This window comes from Diadema antillarum, unplaced genomic scaffold (genome assembly GCF_040938485.1).
Source record: "Diadema antillarum isolate AM-2024a unplaced genomic scaffold, OU_Dant_1.0 seq00001130_RagTag, whole genome shotgun sequence".
Taxonomy (NCBI): domain Eukaryota; kingdom Metazoa; phylum Echinodermata; class Echinoidea; order Diadematoida; family Diadematidae; genus Diadema; species Diadema antillarum.
Genome location: NW_027271943.1, coordinates 200,586 through 213,991, shown reverse-complemented (window position 1 = coordinate 213,991; position 13,406 = coordinate 200,586). Strand labels below are relative to the sequence as shown.

Sequence of the window (13,406 nt, the reverse complement as noted above, 5' to 3'; positions counted from 1 at the left end):
TCTGCACTGCCTTTGCCTTTGAAGGACAGTTATCGAAAGGATGAAGTATATGAAATCCAGTAACTGTTATTCAAACTCTTTCTTCACCAGGGATTTTGGTAGATGTGTGCAGTGCTATAGGGTTTCTGTACAATGGGCACTTGAAGCACATTAGGGTTAATTACATAACAACAAGAAACAAGCATGAAGACAGTGGGGTTTGAAGAGAATGATCACATGATCAAAGACCATTTAGATCTGATTGTAGTCACTGGCGTATGTGTCTTTTAATCATCAGGAACCAGCGGTGTCCTCCCTAATGGTGTCCAGGGCGGACACAGGCAAGTCTCGCGGTGGCCTCGGATTCCAGCTGCCCTCCGCAGCGGCCATCCAGGAAGGGCTGGAGCGAGAGATGACCGACCTGACCGTCCAGTCCAACGAGCTGGTCAAGGAGCTGAGAGAAAACTATGACAAGTTGTGAGTCCACTTTTTATCCATTACATGCTTTAGGTACTTACTGTAAACTGCCATCTCAGTCCCATTTTATGAAGAGTTATAATTGATTATATGGTTGATTTCTATCATAAGTGTATGGCAGCCCGTGTGGTAGGGAAATTTGTAATCAATGATATCTTTTGATAAAGTGAGGCCCTGTTGTTTTCATCAGCATCCAATTCCTTCTGTTAAACTTGATATTGATATCATTTAAGTTATCCAGCTCACCAAGGTAACACAATGTGTGTAGGTCCAACAGGAAGACTACAGTTACACGCTAGGGATTAAGGGGATTAGGGAATCTCAATTTATTGACAATAGGTTTCCAGACATATGTGCTTAGCTTATTGGTGACGAAAGCACTCCAGCATACGAGCCAATCGGCAATCAAAGCAGAGTGAGGCTAAAGATTACTTTCAAAAATGTAATCAAAATAAGCAGCAGCATGAACAAGATTACTGTGCAAGTTCAGACAGTCTTGAAAGCTCACTTAGATTAACTCCGCAAATTTTAATTAGTTATACCAAAAGTTTTACAAAGTTTTAGTATAAATGAATTGAAGTGTTGAGAAGAAAGGATGGCTTTTATGAAAGAAGGTATTGTAGAATATAGACATGCTTGATTACATGATATTGATATTGTGGACAAAATACAACTGTATCTACATTTCAGAATCAGGTAATGTAGCAACAGTCCCTATGTATTTTGAAGCAGTCACATATGCCTTCAAGGTTGCAACCTAAAGAATTATGTATCTATTCACATCTTTTCATTTTTTTTTTTTCACTTGCAGGAAAATGGAGGCATCCAAGCAACAGCTGGACTATGAGGATAAACTAAAGTGAGTGCAACACATTGTACTTTCATGAAAGCAACCAAGATTACTTCTATGGACAGAAAAAGGCTGAAAGATAAATATCTACAATCATGTAGTTGCATAAATTCCAAGTTTGTAAAATTTAATGGGAATTGCATTTTAACCTTATACTGTGTTAAACATTGTTTCATCACAATGATTCAGCAGTCTTTCTCATAATGCATTATTTTCATTATTTTTTACACGACTTTTAAAATTGAAATGTTGCAAATTAATTGCAACTTTAGTTATGATACAGACATTTCAGTGTTAATGTGAATTTTCCATTGTCTAAGTTTGAGAGATTACTTTCTGTATGAAGGTCACTTTGTATACTGAGGACTGCAAAGTGCTAGAGTCTGTAGTTGTTATGACATCATTCCTATATACCTGAAGCAGCCTCGTAACTTGGCCTTGGTCCCACACACCTATTTCTGTGTGCAGTAACAACACAGTGATGATCATGGAGATGCAGGACACCATCCAGGATCTGCAACGTGAGCTCCAGGCTCTGGGCGGAGCCAAATCCATGTCCACGCCATCCCGTGTCTCCACGGCGACGGCCAGCAGGGATCTGCAGGTGGAGCCCACCATCATTTTCTCGCGGTCGGACTCTGAGAGGAACCAGCGAGCCCTCAAGAGGGGCATTAGTGCTCAGAAGGTACGAATGGGATGCACCGAGTCTGTGAAAACACCGGGGGGGGGGGGGGGGGGGGGGTGGTAAGTCCCTGGAAGGTGTTTTCAGAGGAGGTGGACGAAAATCATAGATTAAACGTACATAACAATCGTACTCTCGTTTGTCCACTCATTTTGATTTTTGGTTGGGGGTTGAGGGATTTCTGTTTAAGTGTTTTGTGTCCATCTTAATGTGATATTTTATATTTCCGGGGTTAAAGTCACATAAGACTTTAAAGTTCTTTTTGTTGATCCCCATTCACATGAAACAAGTTTTTCTAAGTTCGTACATGTAGTTGTATGTGTCTTTGTATTTTTATGTATTTTATGATGAGTGAAAATAAACCGAACTGAATTGAAAAAGGGGAACACATCTTGTAGTTTTTACATACTCCTCCATTTACTTAGTTAAGATTTCTGTTTAATGCTTTGTTTGTTGGTGTATGTTTTGCTCGCTATGTCCAGTTTGTGTTTGAAATGCACTTTTTAAAGAATATTATATTTTTTTTGTAGCTTTTTCTTTCCTTGTGTACCTTTTTCAAATTGATGAGAGATTGATTGTGTATTTTTTCTGTCATTTGTGTATGACGCTTCTCAAAAAGAGATCAAGATGTTATGGAAAAAAAAAATTGGCTACTATTTCAACGTTATTAGTGTAACTAGGCATTATGTAGGAAGGAGCAGGATTTAATTTTTGAATTGAAGTTAGTGTATACTTGGAAGCGTTTCATAGCTACATGGCACATTGTGGTCCAGTATGTTCTCACTTCTGTCAATGATTGTGATAGGTATCAGCAGAGGAGTACAACGAGGCTGTGAGGTCCATGGAACAGTACACTGTCCTGCCAGCAAAGCGACTGGTGCATATGGTGCGCAAGTACACACACCACACACAGATGAAGGGCATAGAAGGTTCGTACGCATTTCTCACAATGCAGCGTAGCTTTCATGTACTGTATACGCCATATATTTAGCGAGTCTAAATTTTTGCGAATCAGGACTTCCTGACAAGATCGCGAGTGGATAAATTCGTGACCGTCACTTTCATATTGGGATTAGAGTCAATATTTTTGCGTGTATTTAAATTAGCAAAATAAAAGAATTCACAAAAAAAAAAAAACTCGCGAAATCTTTGGCGCATACAGTAGTCTAATAGAATCGTGAAAAACACGTGGCATGCAATAATTGTCAGTTAATGCCAAATCAATGTATGATGTTCCACTGTACGTGAAGGTTGATAAAATACATATTAAAATGGACACCAGTCCCCACTAGGTCCCCAATGCAAAGATGAACTTCCAATGCTCAAGTGAGTGCAAGACCCCTGGGTCTCTTGTTTATTGTCAAAAGGTCTGATTTCAACTTGGGTTGCATCATTTTAACCTGTTGAAGACTAGTCCCTAGTGTAATCAGGTAAATATCCATAGGAAACATGTTATAGCAAAATCAGCTCGTCCTCAACAGGTTAATAGCAAGGAAGTCACTCTGAAAATCCACATACTTGTAGAAAACCGTGTAACATGCACTATCCCTCTAATGAGCCATGCAATCTGGAACCCAGCCAAATTACGTAAAAGATTCCGTAAGAAGCTTCATTGCCATTGCTCATTTGTAATTCTGGGATCCGATTACCCAGTGCCAAAAATATGTTGTTTGTACACCGTACCACTTCATGAGTTATGTTTGAAAACAACATCAATTGAAATACACGGGTGTGGGATTATTGTGCATGTTGACAGGGAATCTAGCCTTGCCCCTTCTTGCAAGCAACAGTTGATCCTCATGCATCCATTTGGAGATCTAGTCCAATTTAGTGCATCATACTGTTATTGGCTGCTACTTGCAAAGAGTTGGCTGTGCATATACACGTAGCAAAGAATGCCCTTTTGATGTAAACAGTGACATTTCAGCCTCACAAATTTGCCAAAATAGGACTAATCTTTCTGTGTGGAATCCTTCCAAAGGACAGTTGTGACATCAAACTCATGTATATCATTAGACAGACCCTGTGATTAAATTTTGTCTCGGAGACTAAAGCCCGCCGCACACTATACGATCCAACCAGTCGTACGACCTTAAGACCGGAAGTACGATGTCACCAGCATTGTCAGTTTCAGTCGTACGGCTCGATCTTGGTGCCAGTCGTAGAGATTTGACATGTTGAATTTCCACGACCGGTTGTGGGCTTTCAGCATGATGAAGTATTATGAAATGAGTATAGAAGCGCACGCAATGCGCACTGCGTGCGCTTCTATATACTCATTGGTAACCTACTGAAGCCAGAACAATCGTAAGACCAGTTGTAAGGTCAGGTTGTGTAGTGTGCGTTTGCCAGGTTGTACGTCCTGGTCTTATGGTCGTAAGGTCGTATACACGTACATGTAGTTGTGAGTCATACGGTTGTATAGTGTGCGATTGGCTTTAGAGAAAGTGAGTTTGGAGGTATTAAAGTATATCTTCTTATGGCAGAGTATGCAGACTTTCCCTCCACTTCCCCCCCCCCCCCACCCCAACTACAGACATGCAGTACAAGGGGACAGTCTGTGTAATGCTCATTTCAAAGGTTGCTGTGGGGCAAGCAACCCACACATGAGAATGAGGACAAAGTTCATTGACCTCCTGTATTTAACCCATGCACCTGTAGTGTTTGTAACTCATGATTTGTCTTACGACTTTTTTATATAAAAGGCATTTACAGTATAATATTTTGGGTGTTTTTTTTTTATATAGATATTCCCTGATGTGCTTCATAAAATTGGTTGCAAAGGCCCTAGGGCCATAGTCATTCCTGATTGGTTTTCTCCTGACTGGCAACTTGGGTAATGGAAGCACATCAGGGTTCTTACGTATATTTTTGTACTACAGTATGCTTTTATTTTTTGTGACTAATACATATATATTGTCCTCTGGAAATGTTGCATAGGCCCTAAATGATAATAATGATAATGATGATGATGGACAATAAAAAGTTTGTTTGAAGGCATAATTTACCATTTGTGATGAAACAAAAACCCAGCATTAGTGCTTCAAACTAGTTCTAAAATGTGAGGTAGGAATAGATACAACCGATGTAAAAATTTGACCCAGTGTAATCGATGTTAAGTACTGTTAAATATACAAAATGTGAACTATAGTTATAACAAAAATGTTTCCAGACTAAACCGTCTACAGTTATGGTTTAATGAGAAAAATAGTGATATCTCCTTATATTTTAGGCTTCATTGCAAACATTTCGTATGGTAGGATGTTTTGCGATACAACTGACCTACACATATGCATCAAATGTGATATCTCAAACATTTTTTAAATTACTAATCCCAAAGGTAAACTGTACTTCTTCCCTGTGTCTTTTCACAGATAAGGTCCGCCAGAGTAACTCGATCGATGAGGAAGTCTACACTCTCCTGGAAAAAATGGAAAAACTACAAAGCAAGGTACACTGCTCTTCATCATCCCTTCTCTTCATTAGTCCCTCATGTGGCTGCTGGACCATGTTGAATAATGACATTCAAATGCACACAGACATTCATTCATCAATCTGACTTCTCTGGCAAACTTGCCTGCAACAAATGTGAACTGCAGTATAGATATATATCAGGACAAAGTTGAAAAAAAACGACAACTACAACAAACAAACAAAGCTCAGCAAGACATTGCGCCTGACATTATAGGGTAAATACAATGACTACAGACTGCAATGATGCCAACATGTTGTCCTCAGCCTGAAAGGGTCAATGTATGGCACTCTGTTGCATTGTTTTGGGGGTAGGGGAAGAATAAAATGTTTTGAAAGATGATAGCTCTTCAATGACACTTCATATGTGCAATCACATTTATGGATTTTTCAGGTGACTTTTGGATTTAATGATTTGTTCTCTGCCCACCCCCAACCCCCCCCCCCCCCAAAAAAAAAAAAGATAACAAAAATTTGTGATACACATACAAGGAACAAAGGGAAGGCCAAAAAGCTTTGATACATGTAGTTGTGAAAGTTCAGAAAAGAAAATTTTATCCTGAAATAAGTATCATTTCTGTCTCTCATTTACCAATTAAAGAAAGTAGATTTTGACACCACAGACTATTCTGCTAAGGCATTTAGATATCAAGTAACATATTCATTTATCACAAAGGAATGAACTACAACGTAAACTGTAACTACAGTAAAATTTGTGCAGGGTTTCCTGTCACCATGCTTAGCAATTAAGATCCAACATTTCATTTTGTTGAACTTCCATTTTCACACTTTTAGGATGGCTCTTATCCATCACGATGATTTAAAGAGTGTTCTGTCAATGGGTTGATGTTGAGCATTGCGTTTTGGTCAGTTTTGTCTGACAATCAAGAAATTTAAAATGACATGAATATGGGACATCACCTTTCTTTGTTGCTTTGTTGTTTTTGTTAGTGCTTTTGTTTTTGAGGAAGTCATTTTTCTGGCTATTAACTCTTAATGTGCCAGGCCCAAAACCCCTAACGTGCCAGAGGTTTTTACCTAAAGCTAGAACGTTTCGAAACTGGACTGACAATGAAATTTAAAACCGCCATATCTCTGAAACTAATGACTGTTTTAAATTGAGTTCTACACAACATATATCAAGAAATGTTTGTTCTTTCATGTCATGTAGTCAGTTTGCCATAATTTCTATCTGAACCTGAAATATTGCAGAAATAGTTGATACATCAAAAAAAATATTAGAAATGTTTGTGTAGTATGGAAAAAAGGAGTCAGTCACGGTTTTTCTTCAATAGAACGCTCCCTTGACTCTGTGAGAAAGTTTTAGAGCAACATCTCTTCTTTCAAATGATAACAAAATTGCCTTCTTGAATTGTATGATTCCAAAGATATTAGCAGTTTATTTTGTCTTAGCAATTTCTCTTTCTGCCTCAGTAATTCATTCCCAAATGTGAGTTCTTTAGTCCCAGATCCTGTATTTGCAACTGAAGTAATGTCCCTGGGCCTGGAAGAGTGTCTTTTGTCCACTTGAGAAGGGAGAACCTACTAATCCTCCTTTTGTCTAAGCGGACCGGGGGCGGGCGTACTCTATTGAAATCGGCTGGCTTTTGTCCGCGTGCAATTCCTATGCTAACGTGGGGGACGATTAGTGACGTTTACCAAAACAAAAGGATGAAAGACTTGACCGACGAACGAAAGCTGATCCTCTTTGAGGGACAAAATCAAAGCAGCTTCCCGCAGGACAGCATCCAAGCGGAACAATGCGAGTGGAACCGCATAGACAATACACGCTGATTCAATAGCATACACACGCGTGGTTTACCAATGAGACTTTTGGTCCATACACATCTTGCGGAGGGTGCGCTCACTGCGGATTTTCCCGACGAGAAAAAAATACATCTAGCTGAAAAATCATGTATTTACTCAAAATTTTCCAATGTAAACATGGTCATATTTTCAGTGGAAACGATGTTTATACTTATCAGCTACCAGTACATATCATTGGCAGTTTCTTGGTGCAACACATTACGGTACCACAATAACTTAAATGATCAATGCTTTTCTCGCTCTTCTTAGTCGCCGATCGGCGACCATGGCACGTCAGGACTAAGGTCGCCGTTCGGCGACCATTGCACGTTAAGAGTTAACCCATTGAGAAAAGGTTGATTTTGCCATAACACACAATTTCCATAGACACATGCCCAAGATGTATAGTCGGGACTAGTCTTCAGCAGGTTGAAGGGAAATGCCACCCAAATATATTTGTGGATTGAGTGAATGCAGCAATATTAGTAGAACACATCAGTGAAGTTTGATGAAAATCAGACAATCTGTTCAAAAGTTTAATATGAATTTTCACAGTTTCAGTGCCACCATCACTGGATGAGAAGTGAACAACAGTTCATGATGTCACTGCAAGACATCGGCATTGAGAAGATATAAACTATAAGAGAATTCTCCATGAAAAGTACATATTCCCTCGACTTGTTACTGACGTGTGTTCAATAGGGTAACATATCCCCCTGCTTTTTTACAGAAATACAGTACTGTAAAGTGTGATGTTCTATCATTATACTAAAAAAATGAAAATATGTTACATAAATTCTTTTCATACTGTACTTTGTTTTATTGTTGTCCTGCAATTATGTCACAAACTGTAAGTTGTAGTCTTCTCATCCAGCGATGGTGGCACCAAAACTTCGAAATCATAACTTTTTAAATGGATTGTCCCATCTTCCTCAAACATCACTGATGCGTTCTTTCAATATACAGTACGTGCATTCACACAATCCACATATATCTTTCTTTATTATTCCCCTTAAAGTTCATTAAATTATATCTTTTATTTTCTTGGGTGTGTCCTGCAGAGGGCACAGCGATGGGGGGAAGAGATGGACTCTCTGACGGCGGAGAGGAACCGACTGGCCCACCTCCTCATGGAGACCCTCACCCATATCGAGCAGGAGTCTGGAATCTTCATGATCAAGCCCATTCTATCGTGGAAGGGAAGGTACGTCAACCACCTCATCTCACCTGTCCTATCCCCTTCAGGCTCTGTGGCCCTTTGGGCGGCGAGTTTCTCTCTACAGTGCTTCCCTGCTTGGATATTGGCTTGGCCGCGCTCCATGATGCCCACCTCATTGACGTCCTTTCCTTCTCTTGTCATTTGTCTTCATGTTGTCTGAGGGCGCCCTACTTTTCTTCTACCTTCTGGTACCCATGTGAGGGCTGTCATGCAGGGACTGTCGCAATCCATCCAGCATGTGGCCAGTATCCATTTCTGTCACCTGCCTCTGACTGAATCTGTAATTTGTGTCATGTTGGTTTCAAAGTATATCATCATTTGATATGACATATGGCCGTCTGACTTTAAGGCCCGAATTCACGAAGGTGGCTTAAACTTAGACCATGGTACAAATTTAGACCATGGTCTAAAATAAGCGTTAAATAGGCGTACCAATACATGCGCGTATCAATGCACGTTCTTTTACTGGATGCCTGTTAATAGCGTACGCAATGTGTCAATCATACACTACGCAGAAGAAATATACATAAACCATGGTTTAAATTGAGACCACCTTCGTGAATTCGGGCCTAAGTGTCTTCCTCAAGTGTTTAAGATGAATATATCCAGCCTCTTTTTATCACTTTCATTAATTTTCATGTCTCATGTCCATATAGCAGGACTGATACTGAAAGTGACTATGCCGATGCTCCCTCCAACTTGGTGGGTGAGAGTATGGGGTCACAAGGTCCCTGGTTCCCAGTCCCCCAGGCTTTAACCCTATTCTAACTGGGCTATTTGAGACCAAGTTTTTACTGAAGGGGGGTCAATTTGACCCCCCCTTCAGATCTCGGCCACCGATCGCGCGATCGCCGCGAAATTTTGCCTGAAGATAGAGCTGAATGTCAACTACAAGATTACATCATCATACAATAGAAATATATTGCTTTTCTATTTTTAATGAATTAATTATGCAAATTTGTGCATGAAATCATATTTTTACCTATAACTCCATTAAAAAGACTGGAGGATTGCTAAATTTTTGTGTCAGAATTCCTCAAGACACATCAAACAATTTTTGTGTAAAAAAATAGCTCAATTGAAATTAATTTCTTTTGTTTTTTATTGTTTTGTTAATTTCTTATGTATTTTATTGTTTTTTTCAACCTTTCGTTTTCTATTGTTTTTTTGCCAAAACTTGTTGCAGGCACTTTTTCAGACTTAACTACACTAGAATTGATTAATTTCAATGATTAAAAGTTGAAATAATCTAATTTATATCAATTTAACCAAAAAACACAATTTGCATTGGATTTGCACACGATATCATGAATTTGAGCTGTTTTTTGGTTGACATGCATATGCAAAACATTACGTAACTTCAATACGGTGTACCCGGACGTCGCAAATTTGGTCTCAAAATATGCGGGAGACTTCAATGAAAAAAGTCGTGAAACGACGCGGCAAAAGCCTTGTGCGTTGCGAAATCGTGGCGCGAAATGTCGAGGGGGCGGTCAATTTGACCCCCCTCCCAGTTAGAATAGGGTTAAGTCCTGACTGCTACAGCCTGTATGGTTGTGTCTCTAGGCAAGGCACATTACCGTCATTCCGTAGTCCCACAGAGGGGTCATAAGCTGTCAGCCTTGTGGTTGCTTGCTGACAAGGATTCATTTCTTTTAATAGTGGTCATATAGAACCAGATGAATCAATTCAGGTGGATGAAGCTAAGGATGTAGCCAGCTCATTTACATGTATTCAAGTAGTTAAATAGACACTTTATGTTTACAAATATGTTTTACCCAAATCTTTTACAGTTCGTATCAGTAATTGTCCCAAATGATATGGCTTTCAAAGCAAGTGACAGTAATGTGGTTGTAAAACACCATACTGAACAGGGACAGAGAATTTACTGGTCAGAGATAGTTAGGCAGGAAAGCAAATGAAATCAGTGCACCGAAAAGTACCACATGATTTGAATGAAGCCTCTTCATATCTGCTAGTGTCAGTATGAGTTTCCCATAATTAGACTTTAGAGAATCATCTCTGCAACTCTTCTTTTTTCTTTTTCTTTTTTGTGGATGACACTATTTCATTATGTCTCCATTTTATCCCACTTGAGTCTGATGGTAAAATGAGGTATTTTGATTGCCTTTTTTTTTTTCTGCTGGCCATTATCCAAATATGTTTTTTTTTTTTTTCAGTGCCAAGTTCTTTCCGTAAAATCATGCTTAGCTTTTAACCAAACCTACACATAGCAGGGATCTGTCTTAGCGGCAGGGGATACAAAGTTGTTGGAAGTCTGACAGTAAAATTCAATCCCAGTAGGAGCCCAGGGAAGTGGGCCCTAAAGGACCAGATTATTGTATACTTAAGCGTGTTTAGGACAAGTCCCGAGTATACCCGGGCAGGTCTCTATGGGAAATGCATGTTGTAACAAAATCAGTCCGTCCGCAACGGGTTAAGCATTTTCTCCAATTTCAGAGGAGGTATAGGCAAATTGTAGTAATGCTACTTTCAGGTGAATAATGCAAGCAATGTGAATTGCATTTAACAGTCACGTGGTATCTGTTGCTAAATTTGACTCATAAGAAGGTATGATATATCACAATTACTGGAGAATATAAAATTTACAATCTTTTTGGAAAACCATGTTCAGACTTTAATGTAACCCTAGTGGGAATGAGGTGGAGGCAAAATGTACAACATGTACCAATATAGTGACAAGATGTAAATAATATACTAGATAATAGTAGTGTGTAACAGAGGAAGTGGTGACCTGAATGGGCCCCAAGGAAGTTATGATGTATCACAATTACTGGAGAATAGGTTTCAGTTTATTTCACACTTCTGATCTAACACCCGTGATTAGCTATCCCAGCGTTACAAATTATTCTATTCCTGTGAAAATCAACTCTTCCCCATATTAGGTGTGATGACATCACAGCAAGCCCTTGAGACTTGTACAAGACACCTTTTTCTTTCAGTTAGCTACACTTCTCCCTTCTTGCTTTTTTTATTTTAAGCAGACGGGCTTATCACCTTCTTTTGTTGATTGACGTCATCCCATCTTACATGTTACATGTGAAACATGCTTTATCTTATTTTTTGTGCATATTATAAATATTAAAGTCGAGTTTCATGCTCTCAGTCTTGATCTAAATCTTGTCACGTGGTTCAGTAATAACATTTGGTAGAGAAGGGTTTATGGAAAGATTTTCTTTCACTTCTGAAAATTATTGAATAAAAAGTAATCAGACAAATCAAATTAAAAAAAACCCAGATTGATATAGAGAGGAACATTATTGCCTTGATCATCGGCAAGATGTTAATATTTTCATAGCGTCAACATTTCACACTATCCCCTATTTGACCCTATTCCCAGCACTGTCTGTTTTTCCTTTTCTTTTAGTTCTTACCATCGTCCACTTTTTCTTTTCTTTAACCTAGGAAGGGATTCTTCTATCGAGTCACTTATACCACTATTAAATATCCCATGAGATATTGCCGTCAAGGTCATTTGAAGTACAATTGTAGATATTCTCTGTAATGTTTTCTTGTTTTATCTCTGAAAGCAAAGTCTTTCTTGCTCTTCTTTCTGGCTTTTCCTGCTTGTGACTTTTTCCTATTCTTTTTTTTTTTTTACTCCTCTCTATCTCTACATCTTTCTCCAGGCAGAATTCATTTTTTTTTCTCTCTCTCTCTTCTCATGGTCAGCAATCCCCTTATATTCTCAAATCCCGTGAACATCAAGGTAGGATGTCTACCTGAGATAATAGGTGTGAGGAAAGGCAACAATCACTGGAAAAAAAAAACCCACCTTGGGCAGCAGGAGGGTGTCAGTGATGAGAAGAAATGGCTCTGAAATGAATCGGTGCGGGGTTTCAGCCGGTAAAATGCCGACTCATGGGGGAATATAACGATGCCCGAGTTGATGCAGCACACTTTTTAACGCTGTTCAATCGATAGGGCTTACATGACAGGAGTAGAAAAAGAAGTAATGCGGTGCCTTTTTTTTTTCTTTTTTGAACTGTGACTTACTTCTTCTTTTTCTCTTCTGTGTTTTGATGGAATCTGAAAATGTAATCCTATCCCAAAGCCATTCAATGTGATGACTGTGCTTTTCCTCGCTCTCTATTATTCTCATTCTTTTTTTCTCTCTCTATTTGTCTATTTATTTATATGTCTGTGTCTCAAATCTCTTTCTTTGTGTTAAAATGTCTGCAGTGCCGATGTGTCATATCATTTCAGGTTACTGTAAAACCCAACATTTTTACAGTCATGCACAAAACTTCCGCGAATTCCTTGAGGCGCCAAGATTTACAAAAGTAGAATGCACTCAAAAGTTTTTGTCTACACTATGCATTGAATGATACTTCCCAATTTGTGAAAGTTTCATGCCGTGAAAAAGATCATCTGCTCCAATTTGCAAAAATTTCTTGATGCAAATAAATTCTGGTTTACAGTATATGATGCTGCATTTATAATATACAAAATTTTTATCATGAATGCTCTTTTCTTCAGCTTGCTTTCAGCAAACTTAATTCTAAATCTCTGTCAGCAATAAGAAAAGAAGTTGGTTTGAATTGGAAGAGAATATTTACATTCTTAATAGTAAGATCATTTACAGTTAAAGATAATGAACATAAAAGTAGAAGTCACTTAGTTTTGCAACAGTGAACAGTATATGACGCATATATATATATATGAAGGGGGAGGGGGCTGGACTGAGGAAGATTTACACAGGCTAGGAACAGGCTGTTGATACCTCATGATAGTTTTGAGTGTGGATTGCAAATGGAAGTTTTTAGTCCTGTGATGTAACTCACTGTACTAGGTTAGATCACTGATCATATAGTGATGGACGAGCTCGAGATAACAGTGCTCGGGGTCGTGGTGCCATCTTTTTTGCGGTGTGTGAAGTTCAGAGTTAAAGTGTTGCACTT

At 38.8% G+C, this 13,406-nt stretch overlaps 1 protein-coding gene across 1 annotated transcript in view; it reads left to right on the top strand.

The window, feature by feature from the left end:
• LOC139744033 (uncharacterized) overlaps positions 1 to 13,406 on the top strand; it is an 82,302-nt gene that overhangs the window by 29,170 nt on the left and 39,726 nt on the right. The window contains exons 10-15 of the mRNA XM_071654494.1: positions 278 to 456; positions 1,268 to 1,315; positions 1,775 to 1,991; positions 2,794 to 2,917; positions 5,363 to 5,439; positions 8,327 to 8,469. Coding sequence (XP_071510595.1) covers positions 278 to 456; positions 1,268 to 1,315; positions 1,775 to 1,991; positions 2,794 to 2,917; positions 5,363 to 5,439; positions 8,327 to 8,469 — 788 coding nt within the window. The remainder of the gene's footprint in view (positions 1 to 277; positions 457 to 1,267; positions 1,316 to 1,774; positions 1,992 to 2,793; positions 2,918 to 5,362; positions 5,440 to 8,326; positions 8,470 to 13,406) is intronic.